The sequence below is a fragment of the Hemibagrus wyckioides genome, linkage group LG07 (assembly GCF_019097595.1).
Source record: "Hemibagrus wyckioides isolate EC202008001 linkage group LG07, SWU_Hwy_1.0, whole genome shotgun sequence".
Taxonomy (NCBI): domain Eukaryota; kingdom Metazoa; phylum Chordata; class Actinopteri; order Siluriformes; family Bagridae; genus Hemibagrus; species Hemibagrus wyckioides.
Window position 1 is genome coordinate 6526253 of NC_080716.1, and position 17756 is coordinate 6544008.

The 17756-nt window shown below is 40.9% G+C and overlaps 1 protein-coding gene across 2 annotated transcripts; it reads right to left on the minus strand.

Moving 5' to 3' along the window:
* Nucleotides 1-7653: 7653 nt before the first annotated feature.
* On the minus strand, nucleotides 7654-17012 carry dhx9 (DEAH (Asp-Glu-Ala-His) box helicase 9). 2 transcript variants are annotated; one of them, XM_058395787.1, is made up of 28 exons: nucleotides 16895-17012; nucleotides 16014-16138; nucleotides 15791-15931; nucleotides 15555-15678; nucleotides 15340-15473; nucleotides 15112-15260; nucleotides 13551-13597; nucleotides 13278-13414; nucleotides 13103-13192; nucleotides 12598-12753; nucleotides 12430-12507; nucleotides 12135-12326; nucleotides 11910-12051; nucleotides 11720-11802; nucleotides 11439-11595; nucleotides 11243-11340; nucleotides 10886-11099; nucleotides 10696-10790; nucleotides 10477-10550; nucleotides 10238-10390; nucleotides 9974-10134; nucleotides 9779-9890; nucleotides 9502-9663; nucleotides 9282-9409; nucleotides 8917-9146; nucleotides 8706-8821; nucleotides 8425-8625; nucleotides 7654-8282 (listed from the first exon to the last, which is right to left on the minus strand). In XM_058395787.1, exons 2-28 carry the CDS (start codon nucleotides 16122-16124, stop codon nucleotides 7958-7960), a joined length of 3810 nt encoding a protein of 1269 aa, XP_058251770.1. In that variant the 5' UTR covers nucleotides 16125-16138; nucleotides 16895-17012; the 3' UTR covers nucleotides 7654-7957. The 2 variants fall into 2 exon arrangements, with proteins under 2 accessions (XP_058251770.1, XP_058251771.1); XM_058395788.1 differs by lacking the exons at nucleotides 15112-15260; nucleotides 15340-15473; nucleotides 15555-15678; ... (1 more) ...; nucleotides 16014-16138; nucleotides 16895-17012 and adding an exon at nucleotides 13775-13895.
* Between the last annotated feature and the right edge of the window lie 744 nt (nucleotides 17013-17756).

Sequence of the window (17756 nt, forward strand, 5' to 3'; positions counted from 1 at the left end):
AAAATAGTTTGTACGTCTACTTCCGGTCGAGGAACACTTTGATATTCCGCCGAGCCACTGGAAAGCCGTGTAGGAATATCTGCTACACGAAGGGGCGTGACCTAGAAGGAGCGAGTGTTCTTATTGGACAACCTCCCCGTCAATCTCGGGAGTGAGAGAGGCAGTGAGCAGCAGCAGATTTATTATTATTATTATTATTATTATTATTATTATTATTATTATTATTATAAAATTGTAATAAAATAAAATGACCACATACCAAATTATATATATATTTTTTACAAACATTATAACATTATAACATTATAATAATAATAATATAATAGAGCTGCCTGTTTTCTTTCTCTTGATAAATAAATATTAATTAGGTCATATCTAAAACCATAACGGTCTTAGATTTTCCCTTTCTCCGTTTTCTGTTCTGTGAGATCTTGTGAAGATCTCCTTCAGAAAACTGATCTTAACCATTAACTATTGAGAAACCCAGCACTAGAAATTCAATAAATAAATAAATAGCATTTCATTTGCAATTTAAAAGCTATGCTATTACTATTATTAAGCTATGCATTATGCTATTGGATGAATCTCCAGTGCTGGGAATAAAAAAGAAGAAGCCATTACATGCTGTGAGCAAAGGGGCCAAAAAAAGTCAGGTTAAATATACCTTGCCCAGAAAACCAAGAATAGCAGTGGATGTTAAGAATTTATAGCTGTAGAGGCTTACGTTACTTTGGCTGACACTTGCTGGATGTTTTCTTACACTAACACACACTGAGTCAGACGTCATTGGACACCGTTTTGACTAAAATACCTAAAATTGTCCAAAACACTGGAGTATTATGAAAGACACAATTTAAAAGTGTCAGGAGATCGTCTAGAAATCGCAGAGCAGAACTGGCCTTGTTCTCAGAAGAATCATAACGTGGGGAGAATCATAACGGCCCTAGCCAATTGTAGGCGTCTGTGAGCTCATGTATGCGGAAGAGGGCAGAAAGCACTTTTCCTCTGAGGGTTTCACGCTGTCCTGAATGATTAGAAGCTTGTAAAAATGCTAACAATAGGAGAACATATATATGTACAACTGATGTAACAATAAGAAAGGCATTTCCCTTAAGATTTCAGTTAATCCCTGAGTACTGCCTCATGTTTCTTTCCTTTGGATAAATACATCTGGATCAGCATCAGAATGAACCATTTTGACTTCACACATGTTGTTTTTGAGTACAGCTGTTCACTGAAATGGGCTTTGCTGACCATTACAGCAGTTTACAGTGCATTTCTCCATAAAGACCATTTTAACCACAGCTCAAGTGCAACATTCCTCACCTCAGTGTAAACATCCTCAAAGCTTTTGTTCTACTGCTCACACAACACACGGGCCACTTCAGAATGATTGGCCCCCTTCATGGAAAAATGAAATGAAAATGATTGATTTTTGCTCTGAAACCTCTTTTAATACTAGGTTTCTATATTTAAGTTGTTGGGTTTGTCTTTCTCAACCCTTTCATAAATTACATTATTACATTACATTATTACATTACATTATTACATTACATCGCTTCTATGTTTCTTAGTTTCGTTCACTTCTATGATTCAGACCACCGGTTTTAAACAATTTGTTTTGATTTGGACGTATGTTTGGAATCTTGTTCAAAAACATCTGTCTGTGGTCAGCTCTTAACCTCCTGGCAGAGGCAACCATGCTTCAAGGTGAAAATATCCCAGTACTTTGTCGTGACACTACACTATCTACACAAGAGCCTCTGGAAAATCTGTAGTATTAATAATCAACTACAATCTTATACAGCGGGTTAGTGTGTTTTATAATGTGTGCATTTGACCAGAAAACATAACTCAGATTGTAGTTCCGTTAGCGCTTGGGACAGTTCAAGATGTCTCTGATTGGGCAAGTGGAAAATCTAAAACTTTAGCTGCATCCCAAATGAAGCACTAAACACTATTTATTTACACTATGCACTAAGTACAGGCTAGTGAAATGGAACACTGACTTTTTTTAATAACTGAATATATAAGTCGTTCCCAAGTCGACGGCAAATTAAGACAAATTTTAAGGATGTTTATAAGAAGCCTCATCCACTGGAGTGTCATTGGTCATCTTGAAACTTCTCTTCATCCAGTGTCAGCACCTGGTAGCCCTGCCCCTTTTTGCTATGTAAGCAAAGCTGCATCCATTGAGTACATAAAGTGTGCGATTTGGGACACACCCACCTATTATGTTCTCCAGCTGTTTAGTAAGGAACACAACAAGTGTCTAAAACAATTCTACACCATTATCACTTACATTCTAACAGCTATTAAAGCGTTCCCTCATCAACCTCACCAAATTCTTAAGCCCTGAATACTCTCTCATGTTGGAAAACCTACTGACTATTACAAAGTGCTGACACTGGAGACTCCTTCCATAACAACACCATGGCAACAAGCAGACATTTAAAAACAAACGTGTTGTTAGTGATGGGAAAACTGGGAAACTTGCAAGTATGTAAGTAAGAATTTATTCATATAAACCTGAGATTTGACCAATTAGATACAAGAATTCAGCTTAGTGTAATGAAAAATGTTTGTTTGGGTTTTTTTTAGGTATAACTAGTATTGTTCATAGAGAATGTAAGTGATATTCACAGTCCTCTGTGAAAAAGAGAGCATTATCAATTGAATCTTTTACACAGAAAGGCACATTCGTTATCCTAATTGCATTATCAATCTGTTTGCTCAACAGCAGTCACCTTAAATGATCAAAGGCTGGCAATCAATATGTGTTTTAATGATTTAACTCAATCATGCAAGATTCAGGCTTAGTCTGATTATAATTCTTATGTAGATCACCTCTCAGCTTCAAGAACTAAAGAAAAAGACTCAAAACTCAACACCAAACCTTTTAACTGTCTGTCTACACAAACTTCAAATCACCAAAACACACACATACACACACACACATACTTTGGTTCATGCATGCATCTTTCATTGTAGCGCTCCATCAATCAACCTTTTGTCTAAACAAATTTGACCTGTCGCTGTGTCAAAATGAGCACGACATGTCAACACCCTCAGTCATCTACAGGTTCCGCCTTTCCTGTCTGAGACAATCCTCTGTAGCTTCATGTACAGGCATGTCCCAAATGCACATTGTCTCAATTCCTTAGCCTCAAGAAATGTAAAACTCTCATTAGTAATTGTTCTCTAAGAGGATTTCTGCAGCTACCAGAGTTTATCCTGAGGCCTCGTTCTCGCCAGATAGTCATGTTTGTCTGCTGTATTCAGATAAAGGCAGATCAGCTAGATAAATCCAGCTATGCTTAGAGGGTCCTTTCTCGATGATAACAATTTAGAAAACCATCATGGAAGTAGTAAATAACACTAAGAATAGCTGGGTTAAAATGAATTTGAAAACCCAGTTAGGATGTTTTAGAGAAAGCATTTCTTTATAACTCATTTTCACAGAGGCCAAAAAAATACAGTTTGAGCCTGTTTTTTGTTGTGTCCATGTTCAGCTTTGACTTCTTTCTCATGTCACACTCCACAGTGGTGGTAAATATGAAGCGCATATGAAAGTAGACACTCAGATCTTTAAACATTTGTAGTTCCCTACCTTTCTACTAGAGGCAATATAATCTTTGAAAACTTCCACACAAAAAAAAAACCCAAAACGATTAGTTTCTTTTCATATAAATGTTTCTATCTTCGAAGTAAATGGTGATATCAAGCCCATTTATGCCCCAAGTGTTTGTTCATAAGCGTAAAATTTGAAGGTGTTTATCTTCAACCACTAAAATTCTGTGTAAGGTTATCCAACAGAGGGTAAAATCACATGTCTCACACTGAAAGCCAACAGAATCCTGACTCATTTTATATCAAACTCACAGCCAGGAACTGATTAAAAATGTCCCGTAAGTCTATTTGTGTACTTTGTGATGTCAATGTCAAGTCTTAATATAAGTAATTAAGAATTTAAGCTATTTATGAAAAAAAAAAAAAACACCAGGGGGCACAGTGGCTTAGTGGTTAACACACTTGCCTCACACCTCCAGGGCTGGGGGTTTCCTATCTCTACCCTGTGTGTGTGTGTGTTTGGAGTTTGCATTTTCTATTCTGAAAGGTTTAGTTTGGTTTCTTCCCCCAGTCCATGAGTTGTAGGCTGATTACCATCTTTAAATTGTCCGTAGTGTGTATGATTGTGCCCTGTGACATGAAGGGTGTGTCCACCTTGTACCCCGTGTCCCCTAGGATAGACTCCAGGTAGAAAAAAGATCGACAGATGAATGAATGGATGACAAGAAGCCATTTTCCCCCCTCAAATAACACTAGCTAGCATACTTTTTGTCAATAGGCCACCACTGACTATCAAGCAATACAAAGTTATTGCTTTTTAAATGTCTATTTAAGATAGAAATATTCATTTTAATGTGAACACAAACTCGTAGCTAGTTTGACTTAACAGAACGTTCCAGAGAACAAATCTCAGTCTGTGAATTGAATAATGGCTTCATATAAATCTTCCAGGATTTAAAACAGGTTTTAAGTAAACAGAGATGATAATATAATTATTCATTCAAGCACATAAATAGAGAAATAGAAAGCAGAAATTTCAGATTTTGTCAGTCATGTGGTTGTGTTACAGCAAAACATGTGCTAAAATTATTCTCTTAGGATGAAACCTAGTGTAAATTGTGCTTCAGCTAATCTGTGATGCGGCTTTCTCAAAGTAAGAACAGATAAACTGGGGGAAATGTTCAGTTTATTTTTCCTCCGCTAGCAGATGTAGATCCCAGACCTGGTTTCTAGTCCTTCAGCTAACTGCATCATACTGATTTGTACATTCTTGTTAAAGGTTTTTTAAATCTTTCTTTTCATCTTCATCACACAAACTTTTTAAGGTCAAAAGTTACATTTCTTTACATTTTAATTGTCGATTACAATTTCGATCTTTCGCTCTAGTAAGTGACCCGCTAGCGAAGTGATTCGTCCAGAGAAGCAGTGAAACGTTCAAGTGCCTTAAAAAAAAGCATATTCACTTTCATATCGCGTTTAGAACTTTTTTACAATGATCATTTATTATGTGTTTCCTTACTGTTACTATTTTAACATAAATAATTTCACTGTATTTGTGTCAAGAAAACCCAGAGGAGGGCTGAAACAGTGACAGTGAAACTGGTCGTGATGCTCCCTCTATTGGCAATCACTCAACACTGCGTTTCATTCAAATACATTTTTTTAGGACTGTAAAATATTCTCTAAGTTCATGTACCACCGAAATATTAAACTTCTCCAAATTTTCGTCGATAATTCAAGTGATACCATGGGAAGTAACTTTGATAGCGGAGTTTATTGCCCACTCTATCAGTTTACTCTGACTCCAGATGCAGTGAACGCTGCCTTTGTTTAAATGGCTCAAGGCATATATATAAACCACTGAAGAGAGATTTAACACAGACAGTGAACAACTGCGAAGCAGCGTTCAAGGAAATGCAGCAACATTTTTGTCAGGTTTTTTTTTTTGTTTGTTTTGTTTTAGTAACTTATTTAACGTCTTCCTATTTGGAAAGTATAAGCTGCAAACACACATCCTTCCGAACAAATACTATAACAAAAATAAAAGATAAATATTGTACATCATATTTTATGGTTCAATATTCAGTTTATTTAGGACATGTAGCAATAAGACATTGATCACAGCCTGAAGGTACAATCCTGTAAAATATATATTTACATCTGTTCATACAATCTGATTTTTTTTTTTTTGTAATTATTTCATCAGTAGGTCTATCATTGTTGTTTTTTCCTCCCCACCACTTGGAACCCCACATCTACCTCTCCTCCAACCCCGTCCTGCAACCCCAGGTTTAGCCCTCATTCCACCATGTCCTGCCATCCTGCATCTACCTCTCCTCCAACCCTGTCCTGCAACCCCACATCAACATCCCACCTTGTCCTGCCACCCTACATCATCCCTTCATCCTACCTTGTCCTTCCGCCCCGCATCTAAACCTAATCCCACCTTGTCCTGCCACCCCGCACTAACCCTTCATCCCACCTTGTCCTTCTACCCCACATCCACACCTCATCCCACCTTGTTATGCCACCCTACATCTTCCCCTTAGCTCACCTAGTTATAACACCCCACACTAACCCTTCATCCCACCTTGACCTGTCTTTGTCCTACCTTGTCCTGCCATTCCACATCTACCCCTCATCCCACCTTGTCTTGCCATCCCACATCTACCCTCCCAACCTCAGTGATGGGGGATGTACCAGCAGACCATGAGCCTGACTCTGCCTCAGATCTCTAGTCTCTGCCTGCTGTGCAATGTACAGACATCATTCCTGATGCATCCCAGGATAGTAGTCAGGGTTTCAAACCCTGTCTTAAGATCAGAGACCTGAGATGTGTTTGTGTCCATATATGGTCATGTGGGAATATCTCTGGATGCTGACTGTCAAGCTGTTCATAAAGAATCTCCTGTATAAGGACTTCAAACAGTGCAAAAGTCACATATAACTAATAATCCCTATATTTTATTTCTTTCTCAATAACCCGTGTTCACTTACCTTTGCTTACTCCATCACGTTAAAGCCAACATACACAACTATTGCATGTGTAATGCTCATAATTTGTTTTCTTTATCTACTTGCTGTCCCCTGTAGGTAATGATGGAGAATAGCTGTTCCCGAGAGGGTGAATCACCGCCATCCGTCTCATTGTATATCAGTGCTGTGTTAAATGTAACAACTGGTGGAAATAAGTATATGAACACTTATATTTTTTATTATTTAATATACATTAAATGTGCTGAAACATATTTAGGCAGTTTCTGAGTGCACAGCCAAGGAATCAGCAATGTGTGGGGAAAGACTATTGTCTATCCTGTGTAAATCAAAAAAAGTTGACTTGTTAGATTTTAGCAGACAGGTGAACTGTAATCTGTGGCTACAACCCAAAGTGCATTATTATCTGTGTCAAAATAGATCTGGTGCTCTTCATGTGATAGATACACGTTTATCTGACTGTGTGCTTTCAACTCAGGTACTCCACGCAGATGAACTGCAAGTCAAGGACCCAAGCGCAGTGCAAAACTCAGAACCGTGTGCAAATCTCAGCTCCTCTAGCCTTTATTAACTTCCATTTTTCATCTCTTTCCATCTGCGGCCTTTCCTCTGCCTCATATCTATGTCATTACTTGTAATCTGCATTATACTTTAAATCTGATAATCACATTTAGAGCACTGTAAACAAAAACAAGCTTGCTAGGTTACTCTTCAACCACAGCTTAAGATGTCTGCCCAAACATCTAGAATAACTATGGCTATGCTGTGATCATCCTGGTGCCTGATGATCATGAGGTCATCCAAAGCCTAAATAAATGAAGGTCAGCAAGCGGTGACCAGAACAAAAATAAACAGCCAGAGTCTAACAGCATGAGTGAGATGAGTCAGTTCATCAAATGGAGTGATGTAATTTACATGTAGTGATTAAATAGACCTGTTAATGAAACCCTTTTAATTATATTTAATTCTTAGGAGCTCTTAGGTTGATAAATGTACTTCAACACACTCCAGCAACAGTTTAGATTTCTTAACCAATATTTAATATCCATTTCTTAATTACTAAATAAAAAAAAGACAGTTATTTCAAGGTTGATGACGATGACTTTACTTTGCAGTTTCAATTCAGGGAATGAATACTACTTTCCAAACACTTGATAAAGTAATTCATCAAAATATTACAATTACCACATTACAGCAAATAAAAACAATAATCAAGGTCATTTGTCAGACGGAAGCATGACTATGCAAGTACTTTGATGCATAGATTTCTGAAATAATCGTCCAACTATTCCCATAATGCAAATTAGACTTTTCTTTCCTTACCCCACAACATGGATCATGTGACAGCGTTAAACATGGCGCACAAATGGTATGAACATCACAAATCCCTCTTCTAGTATCCTCCATATCCACCTCTGTTAAACCCACGACCTCCCCCGTAACCACCTCCACCCCCTCCGTATCCACCTCCTCCACCACCACCATACCCTCCTGACCCCCGGTATCCACCTCCACCCCTGTAACCTCCGGATCCTCTGTACCCTCCTCCAGACCCCCTGTACCCGCCTCCGGACCCCCTGTAACCTCCACCGCCGCCCCCGTATCCTCCACCGCCGCCCCCGTATCCTCCACCACCTCGGTATCCTCCCCGACCATGGAACCCCCCAGCTCCGCCATCCATCCTGGACATTTTCGGAGGCCGTGGACCGTCTCCAAATCTGGTAAAAGTGATAGGTAGGTAGGTAGGTAGATAAATTGGATAAGAGGGGATGGATAGATGAGATGAGTACTACAGTAGGTACATTACCTCACAAATGTGCCACCTTGCAATGACAGCAGAGAACTGAATGGCAATCTCACCTAGGATTGCTGGTCATGAGGTTGAGTCCCGCAGACGAGGGTCTGGAGAGAAGCCGAATGACATTTAGCAGCCGTTCGTTGGTGGGATCGATACTTCTGATGTACTCTGGGTTTTTGGACACTTCCACCACTACAGCCTCCATCGCAGCTCTTAGTCCAGCAATCCCACCAGCTACTTCATGCTCAATACACAGGTTGATCCTGCAAACAGTACAAGGTAAGGCAGCAAAGACTCTTTTGTTTCCCTTAAAAGAAATAATTTAGTCATTTTCTAAACTCACCAGTCGTCAAGTACGACCACCTCCCCATTAGACGTGATTTTCTTAGCGGCAAACAAAATGAGCTGGAGAGGGCTGACCATGGTCATCCCTTTGGCTGAAATGGCCCGAGTCCGAATCTACAATACACATGAACACCAGTTGATGTTAACAGCTGCAAGCAAATTAAAAGGCACTGCTCATTCTAGAGGCACAGAAAAACCACCACGCTGACCTTTTCCCCAAAGACGAAGAAAGGTGACGGATAACTGGGGTCTTGACTGGAGAAGGGGCAGTTAACGGAAGACTTGTGAATGAGTGCATTTCGACCTTCAGTAGTCAAGATTTTCCTCTTTTCTTTGTGGTAACAGACGTTGGGGTACGAGCCGTAGGTGAGCAAGGAGATCACCACGTCCAGGTTATTGTCCGGCCCCACGTTGTTAAACACCTGGTTCATTAGGCACTCTGCATAGAAAAAGAAACATTCACACAGTACTGAACTGAGAAGAATAAAAAATGCCAGGAAGAGAGAATTTCATGGAAACCATTGCCTGCTGTTAATACTATGATGTACAGGTTTAGTGGAGAACATTTACACACCTTCAGGAAAACCGGAGTTGATCAGGATGTCCTTTAACTGGACTTTGGCCTCCCAGGTCATCCTTAAAGTGGACATATGTAAACGCTTGTGCTCACAGAACCTGGCTTCAGCCTCTTCTCCACCCATCCTAAAAAGAAGATAAAAGCCTTAGTTACTTTATAAAACCCCGCTAAGACACGTAAAATCACCAGGTTCCTAAAATCCATGTGTAAGTCCTACCTGACTTCATCCCAGGCTTGAAAGACAGAAAGTAGGGCTACATGGTCAGAGAATCTTGTGCCTGCAAAGTTCCTGTGAACAAACCCTAAACGTTTGCCTTCGCTGATAAATGGCTCGGAAAAACATGAGGCAGCAGAAATGGTGCACACAGCGTCTCCAACGCTAGAAAGGCAACAACAGAGGCAGATATGTGAGACAAGGAGTTGATTTATATGAATAAATGTATGACGAGCATATTAGGAACTTGATATTTCTTGTTTCATGGGAAAAAAATTACTTCAGGATGCAGCCCATGATCATCATCTTTCCCAGACGAGGCTCGATGGGCAGCCGGGCCAGGATTCGTCCCAGCGGGGTCAGCTCATCATTAGAGTCAAGCGCATCAAGCTCTGAAAAATTCATTCCCATATAGTTACATTTTTGCTAATCATTTATTTCTGCAAGTCCACACATGGTGAGATGTGCGTCGTACCTCGGAGAGTGTGTTCAGCTTCAATAACGGCATCCAGTGGAGGAGGCTCGATCGCTTTGGCCAGAAAATGGCCGATAGCACCGAGCCTGAGCAGCTTAATGCTGAGCGCCACCTCGTGCAGCGGTGTGCGAAAGATCTCTGGGGTCATGTGGGTCTCCAATCTGTACGACGTTTAGAAAAAGGTGACAATGGAATGCTTGTTGTAATACAGCAACACAACCGTTTAAAAAGCAAATAAAAAATAAACAAAATGGCATTGCGCACTTCTCAAAGCGGGCTTTGCTGCACAGGTGGAAGCAGAAGCCTGGTCTGACGCGTCCGGCTCGGCCTTTTCTCTGTTCCAGGTTGGTCTTAGATGCCCACACGGTGGCATAGTTGGTCATGTTGTTATGGGCAGTGAATAGCTTCACCTTCTGCCTGTGGGGGTTTGAATCACAGCGATTAATAATTCATTACATTACTACTTTCAAAGCCCATGCCTGATATTTAAACAGATAACATACTTGCAGGAGTCAATGACATAGACCACGTCATTGATGGTGATGCTGGTCTCTGCAATATTTGTTGACAGAATCACCTGAAAACACAAAATACAAGCTCAGTGTCTGCACGTAATCTGGGAAATGGGAAATTTTGCATATATCATTTGCTCCTTGTGGTTTATTACATAAATGGTATAAAATCAGGAAGTATTAGTTATAGAAAACTTTAAAAACACCTACCTTAGTCACTCCTTCAGGTACGGGCTCAAACACCAGCCGTTGCTCCTCTCTGGGGATCTGAGAATGGAGTGGCAGGATCCTGTATCGATGGCTACCTAATACACACAAAAGAATACGGATGAATTCGCTTCATCAGCAGCCTAAGCTTCTTCGACTGGCTGAATTACTGAAACACCAAAGTTTAACTGACCGAAATGTGCGTTCATCTCTAAGTGTTTCTGCATGGAATAGATGAGATTCCAGCCAGGCAAAAAGACCAGCACGGCTCCGGCCACCTGCAGCGTTTCAATGTACTTCAACAGGGCCTCGATCAGTTCAAACGGTGTTTCCTTCTCATTCATTTGGGCCATGGAGCGTTTGGTCTCGGGACCATACTCAGGCCCACACACCAGGTTACAGTTTATCTGCGGAAGACAGGACACCTTGTACTGAGGAAGAGGCTTCGCTGTACATTCTCAAAGTTCCAATGTGTTCGACATGACAAGCCACAGAAAACACTAATGTTGGTGTGATATCAATAAGAATTTCAACACATGCTTTTACAAACCTCCTCCTCACCACCTTCCTCATCTTTGTCTTTTTTCTTCTTATCTGACGGAGGGGGAACAAACTGCGTCATCTGAATGCAGTCTTCCAGGAAATACTCTGTAAACATAAGTGGGATCATAAGTTTTTTTTTTTTTAATGACTGTTACACAAATTTATTTTACGTTTCTTTGACAGAGAGGCTTTTAATCACGTACGCTGCACGGGGTATGTACGTCCAAACACTTCTATTATCGGACAGCTGAAGAAGTACTCTCTGAACATGGTCGTGTCGATGGTGGCAGACATGAGGACAACACGGACGTCAGGGAAGGCGTGGATCACGTCTCTTAACACCACCATCAGGAAATCGGTCTGTAGATGAAAACGCAAATATAAAACCCGAAAACCTGCTTATTTTGTACTTCTTGGATTCCTGATCAAACAACTTTGAATGTATAAATCACACTGCTTGATTCATAGGGGAAAAAAAACGTACATTAATGTCTCGCTCGTGGATTTCATCCACAATCACATGGCTGATTCCTCGAATTCCAGCTTCCAGCTTCCTCAGGAGAACCCCTTATGAAGAAACCAAAAGAGGCCATGAAAAGTGAACATTTATTTTATTGTCGTTATGGCTACAGGCAGCCGTTTTCCAAACAACTAATCATGTGAAGTGAACTCACCGACAGTGCAGAACAAGATACTAGCGTGCGGTCTGGGCAGGATAGACTCGAAGCGCACGCTGTAGCCACAGCTCTTCCCTACGTCCTCACCTCTCTCGTACGCCACGCGCTCGGCCACCGACACCGCGCTGATCCGCCGAGGCTAGAAGGATCATATTCAAAAGTGTTGTTTCATTTTCCACTAAACCCTGCTCGTTCTTAACAAGCTTCAGTGTAGCATCTCACCTGAGTGACGACAATGTTGCACTCTGATGCTCTTCCTCCTTGGATGTACTGATCCAGAATGTACTGCGGCACCTGAGTGGTCTTTCCGCAGCCCGTGGCCCCACGGATGATCACCACCGGACTGCTGTTGATGGTGCTCATAATCTCCTCTTCAAACTTTTTAACAGGAAGCTGCTCTCGCTCCTGCAGCCTCTGCCACAGAAAAAAAAAGATCCAGAATCAAATGCAAATTCTAAAACTGAAAATTACTACACTGAAGAAAGGGGTGTGGGGTCAGTGTATAACCCCGTCTCACCTCCTGCAGGTTGGTGTCGTGTTCTAGTTGGTAATGGAGTTCACTTTGAAGGTCTGAACTGATCTGCTCAGGGGTACACTGCCAACAAGTGGACAAGCAAATGTGCTCGTTATATTTGGAAAATTGAGGCAAAAAAAAAAAAATTCAGCCAACAAACAGCAAACTTACAAAAGCCAGAGGTCCCTCATCGATGTTGCTGCTGGTCCAAGGGTTCCAGTTGACCTGAGGAGGAGACCACTGCACCACGCCTCCTGTACTCTGCTTCTGTGATGGCTCAAAGTGGGCCAACTTGCCCTGAATTAGAGACACTGGACCGTTGGGATCCTGAAGCAAAAACAAAAAACCCCTTTTACCCCTGCCGGCCACTTTATTAGGAATATTTTCTATCTTCTACGGTGTGCCTCAAGGATCAAGCGTTACAAGATATTTTTCGGTCCGTGTTTATATAAAGTGATTATTTGAGTTAGTGTAGGCTTCCTGAACCAGTCTGTCCCTCACTGGATGAACTCTAGAGACTATTGTGTGTGAAAATCCTCAAATCCTAAAACTCTCAGACCAGCTCTTCTGGTACCAATGCCAAGCTCAAAGTCAGTCCGTGCATGTTTATAATAAACTGGACAGGGTGTGTGAGTATGTATGAGGTTAAATGACAGGACTGGACATTAGCACTTACAACTGGAGGAATCTGGAGTTCAAGCTCTTGGATGGCACTCTGTAGCTGATGCTTCAGCTCGCCGCTGACGTTTACATTATACACCTCCAACTAGCAAAGAAACCGCAAACGTTACCAACTTAGCAAAGATCTAAATTGGAGTCCTACACCTGCTGACACCAGGTACCGAACTCACCGTCTCTCCATCTTTCTTCTTGGTCTGTCCTGTAAAAGCCTCAATGACGCCTAGATGGTACAGCTGACGGACCAGGGAGAGAGCGCAAGACTGGGCTGCCAGCTTTTTATTGGAGCCATGCTCACGAGCAAAGATATCTACACAATGTAATTTGTTAGAGGGAAAATAATAATAATAATAAAGCATTCACATTATTGGAGAAATCCTAGAGCAGAATTGACAGTGTGCTGAATCCTCTGGTGACATGAAACATAACAGATTAAAGATGCTTACTTCGACGTAGCTGTTTCACAAAGATAGTCATTTCAGCAATGAAGCTCCTAAAAGCATGAGATTATTCACAAAAAAGAAGACATGAATTAAAAAGCAGGTACACCATATAATAAAACATTCTACTATGATTCTTAATGTTATCGTAAAAGTGTCATGATTGAAATAAATGTTAAAAAGCAAGAGGTTATTAGACATGTTTATACAGTTCTGTTCAAAGAACTGACCTCTGCCTATCAACTGTTCAAGTCCCCATGTCACTGCCTCATCTTGAGTAGGTATGTTTTTCTGCCAGACTCCCAACCATCAACCAGAACATGTCCATCTCAGCCCCGGGAGCCTCCATTCCTGATGAAGGAGCGACACCAAAAATCATAACCAGCCAGTACCACATCCCTAAACACTCCAGCACTCATCCAATCAAGCTCCATGTGGCACCTTAGTGCAGCCTAAGTGATGTCACATGGTTTAGCACAGAAAAAAAGTTGTGATTTTTGGTATCGTGTTCTTTTTTTTTTTACCCTCCCCAATTTTTTTTGCGAGATCCCTTTGGGGTTAAATGTACACCAAGGAGTTCTCTTATTCCATGACGAGTCCAGCAGAAAAACATACACTCAAACGGACTAAAGCGAGCGGCGATTTGGAAAATACTGTTCTCCCAAAATATGTTCCAGTGATTTTTGATCAGTGCGCTATTGTGATACCTTTCATGATTCAACCTACAACAGGCATAAACGTGAGGGTTAGATGTACAGTGCCCTGCCCTTTGTTTCTACCTGGAACTGAAATGGACTGAAGCACTATAAATAATTATAATAATAATAATAAAGCTTGGTCCCAAAGCATTACGCCTGGTGAAAATAGAATACTGCTCATCACCAGTGCCACAGTAAAGCATGATGGTGGTAGCACAATGTTGTGGAAGATGCTTTTCATCATCAGGGAATGAGACAATGGTCAGATGGAGCCAAATACAGGGCTGTTCCAGTCTGTAAGAGCCTTGACTACAGTGCAGTTGCCAAAGCTACATGAGAGTGTCACCAAGTCAAGTCAAAGAATAAACCTCAATCTCACCTCACCTCAGTCTCCAGCCAGACTGCCAGAGCTTGAAAAGCATGCCAAGAAGGTGGTTTTACCAGTGGGAAGTGGTAGCTCAGTGGTTAGGCCTTTAGACTACTGCTTGGAAGGACATGTGTTTAAATCTGACCACTGCCAAGCTCCTACCCCTGAGCCTTAACCCTCCACTGCTCAGTTATATAAAGTCACTCTGGAAATTCCATATTTAAAAGCATCCAACCCAGTTGGATGACCATGTAAGCAACTTACAAACTTCAAAAAAATCCCAATTAAGTACATTTCAATTCCAGGTTGTAACAATATCAAATATGGGAACTTTTTAAGGGGGTGGGCAGTTAGGTGTCTACTGCTGTCCCTACACCCTTTAATTCTATAAAGAATTAACTCTCTCTCAACAACAAGTTACTACTGCTTTTCTATGTTTCTGATGTAGTGGAACTAATAAGTTTTCTATACAAAATATTTCTTTTGTTTGTGGAACCCAAACCTGTTGTGGTCTGGCCCAACTTGATTGTATTTGTAGTCTGTTTGGATTTTCTCTTTCTGAAAGAACTGGTTCAGACGGGCCTTGGCATTGTCCAGAGTCCAGTTTCCGTGCAGACCAGCATTTAAATCTACTTCCTCAGACTCCAGGGTCTGATGAGAGGAAAAAAGAAAAAATTGTAGCACATCTGTAAGTTAATACTCAATAGTACAGTGTTCATTTTATACATACAGCTTTTGCATCCTGTTCCTCTTTTCTGGAGTAGTAGTCCTGGAGGTTAGCGCCTCGGTCCCACTGAGGATTATTCAAGCCCGAGTAGCCGAGACCAGTTACTCCAGGAACAGGAACAGAACTTGGCTCGGAATCTGAGAACCAGAATGAGATTTAGACTCACTTTTACATCGGGTTGTTTACAACTAAAATCTCAAAAGTCTAAGTTATCATACCTATCTCTTGTTTGACAAGTAAATGTGGAGGCAAAGGACCACTGGCAGGCAGCATCCCAAATCCACTCCCTTCACCACCACCGCCGCCACCGCCGCCACCATCAGGCACACCTGGAGTATTGGCCTTGTAATAGAAAGACACAGAGCTTGTGTGTGATGTGTGAGCATCCATATGGTTCATCGCATATGATTCCTGTGCTCAGACTATTCTAAATACTTATAGCAATGACACTTACCCCTAAAGCAGGCACCTCAGAAGCACTCATCTGTCCCACACGGACCAGATAATTTACAAAGTCTCTTGCTGCATTGGCCTGAGCATCTTTCTTATTGGTGGAGTTTCCCATTCCTATGTAACTGAAACCATCGACTCTCACCTAAAGAGAGACATTGTCTGAATCAATACACAGACACACACTTACCACATAGTCACATAACAGACGATCCTGTTAAACTTACCTCGCACATAAACTTCTGCCTGTTCTTGTTTCCCACCGCCCGAATATCGTAGTTAGGGGTCAGTTTCTTTTTTCCGCACCAGGCGTACAGAAAATTCTTTATGTCCCCCATGGTCAAGGGTTCACCTGTGGAGAAGAAAAAGACAAAAGTTAATGAACTAATAAATATAATAATTAAGCCCAGCTGTAAAAGATAAAGATAGCTAACAATCTAATGGCCTAGCTATATAGATTTAACAATTAGTAGTTATGACATGACGTCACTGGTTTATTTCCTTATCAAAACGTGCTAGATAATGAAACGGTTTTAAGACACTTTAAAACTGAGTGTTATTATTACAACTAAGCTCACAGTCATGGCACCATAAAGTATTTATTTGCTTATTTTAAAAAAAATAATAAAGAGTGAGGGCGGGTGATTGGTCAGTGGGAACACTGCAGATAAATGATTGGTCAGTGGGAACACTGCAGATAAATGATTGGTCAGTGGGAACACTGCAGATAAATGATTGGTCAGTGGGAACACTGCAGATAAATGATTGGTCAGTGGGAACACAATTGCGTTATGTTAATGGAAAAATATAAAAGAATGGCTCCTCCTTTGATAGTTTCTCAATTAAAACCAATTTTTTTCTGTGCCCTTGAGATGCAAATGCAATTCAAGAACCAAATAAATATGTGGGAGGCCATTACTGGAAAAGCTTTTTTATTTTTAATCGAAACTGCTACATAGCAAGGTTAGCAAACATCTATCAATATCTAGCTAACATGTAGCGGAAGCGCTATTTACAAAAAAAAAAAAACCCGAAACAAAAAAGCTTCAAAATGAGCAGAATGGTAATATTTCTGATTGTCTATAATTATGATATATTTATTACTCACAAAGAGGATGCAAACACAGTTAGATGTATTAGCTGCTCTGCTACTCGACGCAGAAAAGGAACGCTGTCTTCTTTTTCTTTGCCAAAACCCATGTAAGTACATTACCGCCCCCTACTGGTACGGAGTACACTATAATGACCGAAAGGCGCCAGGACGCCTCTTCAGCACACTTGTATGTTTGTTACCACGAGGTTAGGAGCACACACGTGTTGAGAATGTTTTATGTATGCTGTAGCATTACAGTTCCCTTTCACTGGAGCTAAGAGGCTTGACATTACTTCTGCGCACAAAGTGAGCTCCATGAAGCCAGGGGTTTGCCAAAGTTGATGAAGGTGGCTGAATTTTATCATCTACATCAGTGGCTGCGCTTGTGGCTGAATGAGCACAGATCTCCACAGCCACGCTCCAATATCTAGTGGAAAACTGGAGTTCATAATATTAGGATGTTATGGTTAGGTGGTAACAACGGTCTGGCCAGAACGGTCCTTTTAACTGCTTATAGAACCCTTTCCCAAGTGTCTGATATTCTATCTTTAGGAATCCCTGCAGTCTGATATCTTGTGTTTTGACTTTGCTGGAGTCATGACGAAGCCCTGATATAATATTGACTTCTCTGTTTTTTATGTGTGTGCCAGATTTTCTTTCCTGTACCTTTTTTGATGTTTTCTAGATTTGAAGAATCTGATATTCTCTCGGTCTGTCTTTGTTACAGGAACTTGTGAGCCTCATCTTGTCTCTTTGATGGATCATAGTCTAGCTAGTGGATGATTCAAAATCAGTAAACACATATAGACTGTCAAATTAAGTTAAAAATCACAAGCGTAAGTACAACAATAATCACAAGCTACTTACATTTTTAGAC

Coding starts and splice junctions, on each gene's coding strand:
- dhx9 (XM_058395787.1), bottom strand. CDS start 16,124: ATGGGGGACATAAAGAATTTTCTGTACGCCTGGTGCGGAAAAAAGAAA. Junction 12,052..12,134: donor GCAACATTGTCGTCACTCAG/GTGAGATGCTAC, acceptor TGATCCTTCTAG/CCTCGGCGGATCAGCGCGGT. Junction 11,341..11,438: donor ACGTACATACCCCGTGCAGC/GTACGTGATTAA, acceptor TTATGTTTACAG/AGTATTTCCTGGAAGACTGC.